At 28.7% G+C, this 13016-nt stretch overlaps 2 protein-coding genes across 7 annotated transcripts; one reads left to right on the top strand and one right to left on the bottom strand.

The window, feature by feature from the left end:
- The first annotated feature begins 48 nt into the window (after nucleotides 1-48).
- LOC103572804 (uncharacterized) lies at nucleotides 49-7033 on the top strand. Of its 6 annotated transcripts, XM_008551594.2 has the most exons (9): nucleotides 49-2346; nucleotides 4056-4120; nucleotides 4415-4550; nucleotides 4804-4946; nucleotides 5019-5142; nucleotides 5216-5362; nucleotides 5431-5660; nucleotides 5780-6102; nucleotides 6787-7033. In XM_008551594.2, exons 2-9 carry the CDS (start codon nucleotides 4081-4083, stop codon nucleotides 6943-6945), a joined length of 1302 nt encoding a protein of 433 aa, XP_008549816.1. In that variant the 5' UTR covers nucleotides 49-2346; nucleotides 4056-4080; the 3' UTR covers nucleotides 6946-7033. The 6 variants fall into 6 exon arrangements, with proteins under 6 accessions (XP_008549816.1, XP_008549831.1, XP_008549825.1 ...); XM_008551609.2 differs by lacking the exon at nucleotides 49-2346 and having other exon boundaries at nucleotides 3904-4120; nucleotides 5780-6087; nucleotides 6790-7033; XM_008551603.2 differs by lacking the exon at nucleotides 49-2346 and having other exon boundaries at nucleotides 3904-4120; nucleotides 5780-6087.
- A 386-nt stretch (nucleotides 7034-7419) lies between these two features.
- Nucleotides 7420-12904, bottom strand: LOC103572796 (actin nucleation-promoting factor WASL). Its single transcript, XM_008551577.3, has 8 exons — nucleotides 12697-12904; nucleotides 12357-12620; nucleotides 12077-12228; nucleotides 11048-11328; nucleotides 10678-10971; nucleotides 10277-10607; nucleotides 9745-10146; nucleotides 7420-9664 (listed from the first exon to the last, which is right to left on the bottom strand). The coding sequence occupies exons 3-8, from the start codon at nucleotides 12170-12172 to the stop codon at nucleotides 9410-9412; spliced, it is 1659 nt and encodes a 552-aa protein (XP_008549799.1). The 5' UTR covers nucleotides 12173-12228; nucleotides 12357-12620; nucleotides 12697-12904; the 3' UTR covers nucleotides 7420-9409.
- Between the last annotated feature and the right edge of the window lie 112 nt (nucleotides 12905-13016).

Here is a 13016-nt window from a genome sequence, read left to right as displayed (position 1 = left end):
AAGTTTAAATTATTAGAATAAGTATTGTGCGCTTTAATATTATTTTTTACTCATTACTAGTATTTAATAATTCGCAGTAAGATTTAGAACAAAAGAAGTATCGGATAAAACGGGAGTCAACGGTAGTCTTGCGTGTTTCGCCAGCAACAATTTCTGTGATTGCATCGACAATCATGCGAGGCAATCCCCCCTCATTACAATCACACGATACCATTGAGTAGTCTATGATCATAAAATAAATCATTAATAAAAATAACCATAAAATTTTTAAATATACAAAAATATTTATTTTTTTGCAGAAAAAAAAATAGGACACATATTTATTGACCTGCGCTAGTAGAAAAAATAAATAATAACAATTTAGTCTCAGAAGACTACACTAGACGAAACAGATTAACATTTAAGTTTGCGAACTCCCAGGTTTGCGTGTCAAGCGTTAACTGACCCAAGAGAGAAAGATTATCGACCCCAGCTTGACCGTCTTAACTTACCACAACGGGTTGTAACACACTTTGACTCAAAACCTATGCGGACGTTACTTTGCATATTCTGATATCATGTCTACTATTCACTCTACCTCTATACTTTTTATACTGTAAAAAAACTGGAAGTGATTACAGATTTTATTTAAAAAGATCACTTCGAATACGGAGTAAATAGAGAATTTTTTTTTTAGCAGTGATCTGGATTTTATTTCAATCTGTATTCACTCTCTCGGCTGCCAATTTCAAAACAGTGGAACTAAAAATACTAAATTAATTTTGAAAAATTTGTCTCTTACTGTGTTTTGAAATTGGGCAGCCGTCCCCTTCGGAGTGAATTTCCTCCAAGGAAATTAAATAAAAAAGCAGTCATCCACTCTATATTTAATCCGCTTTCACTCCGCAAATTTTTTACCGTATATTCATCTCTTTAATTTTAATTTATATATAATTACTTAATTATAAATTAACACTGCAACACTAAATAATTTAAGTTGAATGAGTACAATAATTATTTTCAAGGATTAAGTAATCGTAAATTATTTTTTTTATTTGTTTCTATAAAAAAAAAATATTGTCAATAGTACAAGCAACAGAGCGTTGCCATCATGACAATCATCCGGCAAGATCACTTCCCAAAATCATTAGCATTTCCTATCACGCATTACTACAATTGTTAAAATATTTTCATGCGTACAGTAACTACTTTATCACCTACGTGTTCTATTTTATTAAAAAAAAATCTATTCAGCGATTTCAATGACCGCGTGAGCCATCGAATTTTTCATTTTTTATCTATCTGTAAACTATTATATATATGTTATATTATATGATGCATTATAGTTTTATTACCAAGACTAACAATTTATTTTTTACAACTTTTGTAATAACGAATTACTGAGACCATGTGCACAGCAGCATATCAAAACTTTCTAGAGAGTTTTATTGCGAGCAAATAAATTTATGTTGCATTTGTTAAATAATGAACCAACAAATCCTCAGCGAATAACTACAAGTTTATAATCAAAGATAATCTTCAGCTGATGATCTTATGAGGTCAGACTTTTAAATAAATGTATGTCGGTCAAAATGTTAAACGCGAAGGACGTCCTAAAGGTTTTAAATAGGAATATTTAAACTTAATCACGTACATTTATTTTTATAATAAAAAAAAAGTGAAAAATTAGAGACCATTTTTAACTTTCATCTCTACGGTAAATTAAATAAACTTTTACTTTGACAAGTTACGGTAATTTGTTATAATAAAAATAGTATTACTTTTGTTTTTATTGAGGGTGAAAAAAAAATAGTCAAGGAGTTACTGAAAAGTTAAAATGATCCTGCGTACAAATCGATATCTAGGGAGAGCATGTTCTGGACATTAAACACCTGAGCATACTGGTAATGTTGTTGGTGTTATTGCTGCTGGTGGTATTGTACGTCAGGTTTTAGTACAATGGAAGGAAGGGTCGTAGTAACTGGACGATACTTTTACGACGTAGCTAAATTTCAAACGTTTCGTGGTGTGTAAATCCGCCGGCCGCTGGCCAGTTCTTCACCGTGACTCGACACGAGCGGATTGTATACCTGGTGGTCTCTTGCTCCTGCTCCTGTTTTAAGTTTTATTCTAATCTGTTTGCTACCATCTATCCAACTTCTCTTTGCTACCAAGTGCTATTATCTTAATCGATCCAAGACTGCGCAAAATATTATATTTATTATATTTACTTGACAATTAAAAAATCCAATCAATCAATCAGTTGATTAATTAATTAATTACTTAATTTTTTATCAAACGTGATATGAAAGTTTGATATTCTGTTTATTGTTTGCAAGCTTCTTCGGAAGCTATCCAACGTCATTGGTAAGAATTTGAATTTTTAAAAATTTTTTTGAATAAAATTTAATTTCATATTTTTTTTTTAATCTAGAATTTAAAAAAGTTGATGCTATCAATCATTGTCGCGACAACGACCTAAATGTAAATTCCTTTAGCCTTTTTGCACTTGCCGCCAAGTTGAACAGGTCGTGATTAAATGCAATCATGCGGGCAATAAAAAAAAAAAATATTTTAACAATAAAACGGAATTCTAGTTAATTATTATTTTTTATTTATTTTTTTTAAGTATTTACGCAAGTAAATAAATTTAAATTCTTCAAGGATTTACCCTTGCACTTAACTCAGCAATAATTTATGATAAATCGATTTGTCTATAAGTTAATATAAAGTTATATTATTTTTAAACAAAAACATTTTTTTTATTGTCAGTTATTATGCCAAAAGTTTGAATAGAAGTATAAATTTACGAACAGAACGAAAAAATTTAATTCAATTATTGAATAAGTAAAAATATAAATTTGAGGACACTGGGGGTATATTTAACTAGGAGCTCATGGTTCACTGGTTGCACATGGATGCACTCAGGTGTGGTCTTTGTTGTCTTTTCCTGCGTTCGTACTTACACTGTAATGTAGGAAATGTCCATAATGTTGGCAAATATCATGGAACCCTCTGTTCAAACAACCGCTTTATACTTTAATTCATTTTATTCTCTCCGATTCAAATTAATTCAATTTTTAAATTATATATTTTATTTATAAAAATATATGATTAGGTAAATAAGAACAAACAATTAGCAAATTATATTAGTTAATTATTCCTTGACTTTGACTTTGAAAGCAACGACTGAATTATTAAGTTTGAAATTTTTAAACTTAAAGGGTATGAGTCAACTGATTGTATAGAATTAGTTTAATTTAATATTTAATATCAACCTTGTGGAATTGACCTGCAAAGTCGTTATCGACATTGTCGTTTACTAATTTAGTATATTAGGTGATATAGATTTAGTTATAACACTTTTTTTTTTTTATACTAATCTATAAAAGATTGTTGTCTGCTTCTTTTAATTTTAATTAATTACCAAGTCTTGAAGTTCTAGTTGAAGACTTTTAGAATTCTACTTTATAATTGAATACTTTTTTAAAAATATTTAAATATTTTCTATGGGAATTAAAATTTTTTTTTTTATTAATCATAAAATAATTAAATTTTAGTCTGATATATATAATTATTTATATAATATATAAAATAGTAATAAAAATGAAGCAAAATCTCATCTCGAATGACCCCCCCCCTGACCATTAAAATAAAAATTCAACGGATTTAAAATAAAAATGTCTTGAAATAATTTTATTAATAAAATATATAAGAGAACCGACCCTATATTTATATTTATGTTTAGAATTGAATAAAAAATAATTGCAGAAATATTTTATTGAATTCAAATTCAAAAATTTTTTTCAAATTTTTCAAATTTTAAAAATAAAAAAACTAAATGAGATTTTTGAATCTTATTTATAACTTTTGAATAACTATTTTTATAAATATATATATATATATCTAATTGTTTTCAAATACTTTTACAAGTATTTTTAACTAAACTAGAGTAGACAAATCGATATCACACCTGTTAGATCTAATTTTCTCACCCTCTTTTAACATAATTCGTTACAAGTCACAAGTATACCCCAAGTTACAATTACAATAAAAATCAGTATTTTTTCCAACAGGTAAACGTAACAAAACTGCTGAATCATGAACTCACAGTTAATTCGTCTTGCTCTTCTTCTAATTAGTAAGTACTTTTGTTTATTATTAAAAATATTTTGTCCTGTCTAAAGTACTGGACTTCAAATTTTTTTATGACTCATAAATTACTATTCAGAAAAAAAAAAAAAAAATAAGGTCATTTAATAAATTCATTAATTGCCTGACTGATAAAATATTACTTGAATATATTAAATCTAAAAAATATATTGAATAATAAAATATTTAAATATTTAAAATAATAATAATAAAAATCTAGGTCAATTACTAAGACATCTATAGTGTTTTTTATAATTAATTGTGTTATTGATAAATAATTTAGGTGGTGCCAGTGTTATTTCAAGTTACGGATGCGGTAAAGAGGATCATCAGAAATGTGTTACGTTAGCGGATCCATTACTTAAAGATCCTCATCTTATTTTCCCAGATAATATGCAAGATATCGATTTAGTTTGCCGGTAATTTAAAAAAAATCGCTCTATTAATTTCATATTTAAATTGAAAAATAATTTTCTTGGCAGAAGAAATCCAAAATTTATTTACAATAGAAAAAAAAATCAGCAAATCTCGAGCTGGCTCAGATTTCTTCAAAAAGAAAATGATTTTCAATGAAGTCATCAAATTTTTGACTCTAAAATTTATTTTTTCTATCAATGTACTAATGAACTAGTTTAATTAATGAATTACTAATTAATAAATTAATTATTATAGATCCTGGGCAGGTTTTGTCGATTGCATAAAACAATATATCGATAGATGCTTCTCTAAACAAAGAAGAGATCAATTTAATGCAGCCGTCGAAGCTCCGATATCTTCAGTCCATCAAATGTGTTCTGTTTCCACATATCAAGCTGGTGCTTAAAAACAACTTTTTTTAATTTTTATACTCAAACTGTGAAGTAAATATTTTTTTTCATTAATTTCAGAGTATCTCCAGCATGCCAGTTGTCTAAAAGCAACGGTAACAGAGTCTCAGCATTGCGGTAACGAATACTCAGCACTTGTCAATGAAGTTTCACGGGGTGAAATGGCGCGCGCGAATCTCTGCTGGTTAATACTTACCTATTTATTGTTAAAAATATATATGATATTGTAGTATATAAAATAAAATATGTTTTTTCAGTTTACATCATCAGTTTAGATCATGCGTAATAACTGAAACACGTAAACGATGCGACAGAGGAGATCCTTCAGGCGCTGCTTCAAGGTTTTCACGGCAAATTCTTGATCGCGCTCTTAGTTTTCTGCAAGAGCAATGTCAGAATTATATGTGAGTTTAAAAATTGATTTAAAAAATTTTAATTAAATGATTATTGTATATAAATTATTTTTTTTTAGCCCAAATAATAGAGACTGCGTCAACTCAGTGACTGAAAACTCAATACCTTTGTCTGTGAGCTCCATTGACGAAAGCTCCAGCCGCGGTACCAATCGTCGGCCTTATCATCGTACATTATCACCAGAAAGCTATTCAGGTCAAGCAAGTAGTTTCCATGGAGCCAGTACTAGTGCGATGAATGGGCCATCATCATACCGAAGCACCGGAAGATCTTTGAACGTTCTGTCAAGTAAAAAATTTCTCATTCCAATTAAATTTACAAGAATTTAAAAAATATATAGATACTAAATTGCCATGGATTGTTGATTCCTATCATAAGTATTTATACAGTGATTTACCACTTTGTAGAAAATGAAGAATTTGACAGCCGACCGGCGCCGACAATAGTCGCCTCGGAAACTCAACGTCAGTCAACTACAGAAGCTCCAAGTTCCAGTCCGGAAGTCGCAACACCTAAAAGTACAACAGACTCACCCACGGAAACGGAAGTAAAAACGACTGAAGAGAAAAAAGAAACATCGACAATCACTCACAGTATTGAAGAGCCGGCTGTTGTCGTCACTCAACGATCACAAAATTATGGAAGAGGTATTTCTTGGACTACACCTTCTCCGAAAGTTACTACGGAAATTCCAGCTTGGGCTACTAGTTCTTGGGTAACTTCTAAAGATGTAAGATTATTTTCTTAACTTCCCCATAGGAAAATTTTAATTCTCTCCCAAGTAGCACTTTGACTTATCGATAATCTTGACTTATCAACCAGAAATTAATTCGCTTAAAAGACTTGACATAAAAGGCGGCAAAAAGTTAATTACAAATAATTATAAAAAGTCATCTTACTTGTCAATTGAGATAACTTTTTTGTGGCGGAAAAAAGACAAATTTTCTAACTTCTAGGACCAACATCTGTACGTCTTATTTATATAAAAAAACTTGACTGGGACACAATAAAATTTATCGTCATTTTTATGACATCTTAAAGTTGTCTCTGTGCTACTTGGGCTCTGGAGAAAAAAAGGGAAGTTATTCTAGTTTGATTTTAAAATTTTTTATCAGTTGATATGCATGTTGTTGAATCTCACTACTTCATATTAATATTTATAATATCTAAATGTATATATATGTATGTACTTACAATAATTTATAAATTCAACTGAATCTTCGTAGATTTGAATTTTATTTAAACCATCAAGTCAGTAGTCTATGAATTATGTAAATAAAATTTAAAATCTTCATTTCTTTTCTACAACTGCATGATTACTCATTTCTGAATGTGATATTATTGAAAATATCTGGACTATAATTTGTCTTTTTTTAAGTTTCAGTTGAAAACTCATTAGAATTTTTTTTCGTAGCAGGAAGCGGCAACTGAATCCTGGTATCCAGATGCTGGAAGTTTTGGAGGAAATAATATCGATGAACCAAACCAACAAGGTCTCAGAAACGGACAATCCCGATTAAGAATGAATTTATGTCTAACAGTTATATTAATTTTCGTGGTTTATGCAATATAAATAAATATATATTTATATATTTTTTGTTTCGATCATCGAATTGTTGTGTATAAAATTTAAATTTAAATGGGCGAAGCAAATATTTAATATAAACATAAATAATAAATCGTGTATTCCAACGATTTATCTTTTATTTCCAGTAATAATTAATTAGCTATCAGTTATCATTAATCATAATGCTAATTAAATATTTATCTTACGTTCTTTAAACTGTACATTGTATATAATAATGATAGGATTTTTTTTTTAACTAAAAAAAAATTAAGAATTTAAAATAGACATCGAGCAATTAATTACGACTAATGACTAATTAAATATTTTATTTAAATTCCAGTATTTTAGATGTAGTACAAATTAGAAAAAAAAAACTGTAAATTAAAATAAAGCTCGTTCTAGTCCATTTTAATAATTACATAATTTTAATTTAATATAATAAATAAAATATATTCTTTTTTTTCTTTTTTCCATATACATCTTTTATTTTCTCTTTCATTTTTATTATTTTTTCTTCAAGTACGCATATGTTTTTATTCCGAATCAGCTAATAATAATTACAAATAACGCAGGCTAGCACAGAAATAAAAATAAAAAAAAACATACACGGATATTTTTTTTCTTTTTAAGAAAAAAAAAAATAAACAAAATAATTAATAATTCTATTTTATTAATATCTATGTACAATAATTAATGCTGACTAATTTGAAAAAATTGATTAATAAATAATAATTATAATAATATATATTTATATTTATATATATACTTTCCTTTACACATGACAACTGTTTAAATTATTTAATAACAATTTGTTATTATTATTTTTATTCTCTTTTTTATTTTATTACTTTTATTATCACTATAATTTAATCAACCTCTAAATATCGCACTCGTTTATTAGATAATGAAAAAATATTCTATTGGAAGAAACTTTGTATTTATAATACAACATTATTGATTTAAGATAACGGATTTCTCTTAATTATTTTCCTTTTCTCAACTAATCTACATAAATACTTTTTTTAGTAACACTTTAAACATTTTTTTTAAATTTAAATTAAAATTTTATTTAATTTTCTATCCTGCTCCCGGGTTAATTTGACTGCGTCGTTAGTTTTATTGTTGCAACTGCAATTTATTTTTAAATTAATTAACTATTTCTAATTAATTATATCGTAGTACTTTGTTTGAAATTCGTTTTTGTTTTCTATATTTGTGCTTACTTGTATTTAAGGTCATCCTCAAACAGTGCCCCCCACTTTTTAAAAATTTTCAATATCAACTATCATAAGCGTATTAAAATTTTATTAATTAATTAAAAAAATCAAATTAGAAACTTAATTGAAAAAAAATTACTTACAGTTGTCATCAATTAGAAGTCTAACGAATTTTTTAAATAAATTTTAGTCTACAAAATTTGAAAATTCAAATTATAAAATTGAATTTTACTAAAATTTATTTTTGAAATTTCGTTCAACTCCCAACTGATATCAACTGTAATTTTTTTTTTATTGATTGATAAAATTTTCATACGATTGACAGCTGACTCATTAAAAATTTCTTAAAAGTGGGGGGTACTCTGAGAATGCCTTTAATTGAAAAATTATCTACTTAACCATGGATTTTATTATTAATCCTTGTAAGTATGTGTTGTAAAATGACAATTACTTTAATCTTTCGAATTATAAAATAAAAAAAATAATAATTAATAATTAATTTACATTATCTTATCAAGCTGATTTTGCTGTTTGACTAGGATTTCTCCTTAGTGGTGAATATATAAATTTATTATATAATATATATATATATATTTAATAAAACTTTTCTTACACACGTTTACCCTTTATACAATTTAATAATCACCTCTTATATTTGTGTACGACTCTTGTTATTTAATTACGACCGACCTATTCGCTATTTTTTATTTCGATCTCTTGAGGAGCGAAAAATTTTAATCGTATTTTTAATTAAACAGATTTAATTATTTTAGTTAAAATAACACGCGCGTAATTAACTCATCAATTATTATTATTTATATACATATGTATACGATCTGTGCAATCAAATGTTAATAAAACGCATGATATGACGATTTAAATAACATTAGGCCGGATAGTACGGCATGGAAACTATATATTATTTAGATAAACTAAAAAAATAATTATTTAACACACGTTATATTATCGATTAATAACTTAATACCGTGAGCGATTGGCAGAAGCGTGCAAATTAATAATATAAATATATATGTATATATTTATTAAATAAATACACGCTTACCAAAAATAGATGTGTAATAATGATAGTAATAATGGAGATGACGATGATCGTGATGATGATGATGATGATGACGATGATGATGATATTAACCTTGATAATATTAATCAAAATCGATATATATTTAGTCACACTATAATTTTCACTTCACTCGAATAGAATTGTTGGCATTTAAAATACTTAATATTCAAGTCTAATCGTCCCACTCATCCTCGTCACTGGTGCCACTGCTCGAGTCTTGACTATCACCCGTGTAACCGAGTAAACGTGAACGTTCAGCAAGAGCTGCTGACAGCGCTGACGCTAGTCCACCTTGAGCAATCCCTGTCGAGGCTGGTTTTGGTTCATTTACCACCGGTTTCAATTCGACTCCTTGCCTTATTTGATTTAGTAAATCGTTCCTCGAGTCCATAACGGGAGTTGTCTTCTTTTCAGTTTGATCAACTTTCTGTAATATTTATTTTTGAATTAATTACTTTGTTTTACTTCATGGATAGTAAATTTTTAAAATGAGAAAACAGTAATTACCTTAAGAGTTGTACCACTTCTTATTGCATCCATTAATTTTGGCCTCAAGTCATTAACGTCACCGTTATTGTTACCACTATTAGAAGAAGACAAAGAAGAGTTTACATTGTTTGCGGTAGGATTGTCTGCACTGAAGTCCGGAAGAGGCGGAGGTGGAGGTGGTGGAGGCGGAGGAGCTGGAGCACTAATTGAAGAATTCGAAGTATTTGATGCGTTTGATATATTGGAGCTGCTTCGAGGTGGCGGAGGTGGGACCGCAGGAGGCGGCGGGGGCAACGCGGGTGATCCTGCAGGCGGTGGTGGCCTCGACGGCAGTGTCCTGTGTGCAGGTGGAGCACTTGGCGGGGGTGGCGGTACGTTTGTTCTTGCTGGTGGCAATGGTCTTGTGCTTCGCGATTGATTCTATAAATAAATACGACACAAGACATAAGACCTCAGCAATGACTTGAATATATATTTATCCACATTACACACTACATACTAAATATTATAATTACATACGCATTACACGTATTTATGTTACTGTACTTACATTATTTATTCCAGGACTCGTTGTAACGGGCACCGTTCGCGCTGGTATTGGCGGCGGATTGTCGGACACTGGGTGCGGAAGAGGAGGTAGGGGATGATGATTATTATCTGGGTGTGATGATGTGACTGGGGCACTTGTTAAACCTAATTCATTTTTTACAGCTGTTAATCCACCGTGACTACCGATGAAATCATAAATAAAATCACGGGTTTCACGACTTGTTAATTGTCGTTGAGTTATACCTGCTACATCAAAAAATTGTCTTAATGTCGGATCTATTGAATCTGGATCAATACATCTACTAGTATCGCTTCCTAAATGCACAACGTGTCTGTAAATAAATATATTTACGTTTATAAATAAATCAAACATTAAAAATAAAATAAAAAATAAACAATTACCGGAAATTCGACGGCTGACTGATATCAGCAACAGTTAATTTTCTTTTGTGATCTTTTTCTCGTTTGTTTTTCCTTAAATACATTGCACTGCCTGACAATCCACCGTTGATACTCACCGAAGATGGCGACCCATTTATGGTATTGACACTTGTATTTGATGAAAAAAAATTTTGCGTATTGTTTGGACTTCTTCTAGGCAACGTCACTATTTTTTGCTGAGTATCAACTTCTATTTTCGCTTTCCTCTCTTGCCTCCTCTGTTTATTGCTATTAAGTCTTTCCAAAATAATATTCCTGCAGACATTTTTTTTATATATTTTATATATTTATTTTTATTATTATTATTGCTAGTAATAAATAAATAAATTACCTCATTATAACAGCTTCGGTTTCATTAGCAAAATTAAATGCTGCCATACATTCTTCTCCTTCAAACGTATGAAAATATGTCAATGGGGCATTATAGTCCATTGAATTGTACAATTCTTGTTCCCAGAGCATGGCCTTTCTTTGCAGACAATACAACCGAAGAAAATAACTTCTCTTGGGATTATCCCTTATCAATGTTATTATTCCAGTATTTTTTTTAATCCATTCTCGATGCTCCGGTGGTTCCGTTAAATATAATTGAATCACTCCGGCTGCTAGGCACTAAAATAAATATTAAATTATTTATTTATATCATAAACAAATAATGTCACTCTATAATTTTAGTATTACATTAACTGACACAATACCAGAGATAATAATAATTAATGTTTACATTTTATTTTAATTATAATACTTAGTAACGTAAATATATTTCGCGGGATTTCAAAACTGAGGGAAAATAATTTCTATGAATAGAATTGTTTACTTAATACAATTTAATTCATGCAATTATATAAATTACAAACAATTACATTTAATAAATAATTTTTTTAATGAATAAAAATGTTTTTTCGGTAAAAAAAATGTTTTTTTATTTTACAAATAATAAAAATCTAAAGATATTTTTGTATCAACTAAATCTGTGGTGGTCGTGGGATAAAAATAAATAAAAAAAATATAGTGCCTGTCAATGATACTCAATCTTTATCAACAGACAGGCACAAAAAATATACACATATATTTATATATTCATCCGTATAAAAAACGTTTTTTTATCTCATAGTAGCACTAAATATAAAGTATAAAATGTCATGGTGAAAATTGAGGGCAATAAAACAATATAGAGGAATAAAAAAAATAAAATGTATATAATAACTAAAAATATTCTCACACTTTGTACATCTCAGGGAATGTAGGTCAGTGTTAGGGGATAATTAGATGTAAAAAATCTCCCACACTCACACATGCACACACTTACACGTCAAATAAATAAAATATAAAATAATTTAAAATAACAAAAAAAAATTACCTGACACCGATTACCAATTAATCGAAAAATCTCTTCATTTTCTTCAGGTTTGAGGAGCACACATCCCCGATGCTCTTTGGCACCCGTCGACTTCATTTTTTCATAAATATACTAATAGTTTCCAGGTTATGTTCATCACTATCTAGCGTAGCCTGGTTTTTAAAATTTTTAAAATATTTATCATTAATAATAAAATAAAAAAATGTATTGTATACTAAAATTATATTACACATTAATTATTACACAATTATCACAACCACAAATGATTAAGAATAATTACATGGTAATTTATTGATGATTATTGATTGGCTGTACGTGTCAGACCTGGATGAAAACATTTATATTTATCTTGAGTATCGAGTACTTAGACTTTGAGTATTAAAAAATCTAAGTACAACTACAACATCAACCAAGTCAATGCAAGTACACCAGTTACAGTATTAAAACACCACCCACGAAGTTCTGTCTCTCAAACAGGAAACTCAAATGACGGTTTGATGACATTCCCGTGCATCCGGTTCATTTGGACCTTGTTCCATCATTCCTTCATTCGTGGGATAAAAAATAAAACAACGACAATTACAATTGTCTATATCATATGTATATTTATATATACATACATATATGTTTATGTGTAAGATGGAGTATAGACTTTTTCACACACTTATTTACTGATCACAAATACTTACACAGACAATACACAATTAAATAATTACTTTATATTAATTATTAAATTAGTAATTAATACTTAGAACTTATTCCCTTGACATCACACAATAGCCTTTTAATCTTAATGGACATACATTAGACAATGACTCAATTATCAACAAAAAAAAATTTCCGTCTTATCTCCTGAGGCTGTTTTTTATTTTTTATTTTATTTTATTTCTTTTTTTTTTATCACTGATAATATTTACTAATTGATTTGATTATCAATAAA

Source organism: Microplitis demolitor, chromosome 6, assembly GCF_026212275.2.
Source record: "Microplitis demolitor isolate Queensland-Clemson2020A chromosome 6, iyMicDemo2.1a, whole genome shotgun sequence".
In the NCBI taxonomy this organism is placed as follows: Eukaryota; Metazoa; Arthropoda; class Insecta; order Hymenoptera; family Braconidae; genus Microplitis; species Microplitis demolitor.
This window is presented reverse-complemented; position numbering and strand designations above follow the sequence as displayed.

Excerpts from the sequence above, each read along its gene's own strand:
- LOC103572804 (XM_008551594.2), top strand. The coding sequence starts at position 4,081 with ATGAACTCACAGTTAATTCGTCTTGCTCTTCTTCTAATTA. Across the intron at positions 5,661-5,779 it reads ATCTTTGAACGTTCTGTCAA|AAAATGAAGAATTTGACAGC; the intron begins GTAAAAAATTTC and ends ACCACTTTGTAG. Across the intron at positions 6,103-6,786 it reads CTTGGGTAACTTCTAAAGAT|CAGGAAGCGGCAACTGAATC; the intron begins GTAAGATTATTT and ends TTTTTTTCGTAG.
- LOC103572796 (XM_008551577.3), bottom strand. The coding sequence starts at position 12,172 with ATGAAGTCGACGGGTGCCAAAGAGCATCGGGGATGTGTGCTCCTCAAA. Across the intron at positions 11,329-12,076 it reads TAATTGGTAATCGGTGTCAG|TGCCTAGCAGCCGGAGTGAT; the intron begins GTAATTTTTTTT and ends TATTTATTTTAG. Across the intron at positions 10,147-10,276 it reads CGAGTCCTGGAATAAATAAT|AATCAATCGCGAAGCACAAG; the intron begins GTAAGTACAGTA and ends ATTTATTTATAG.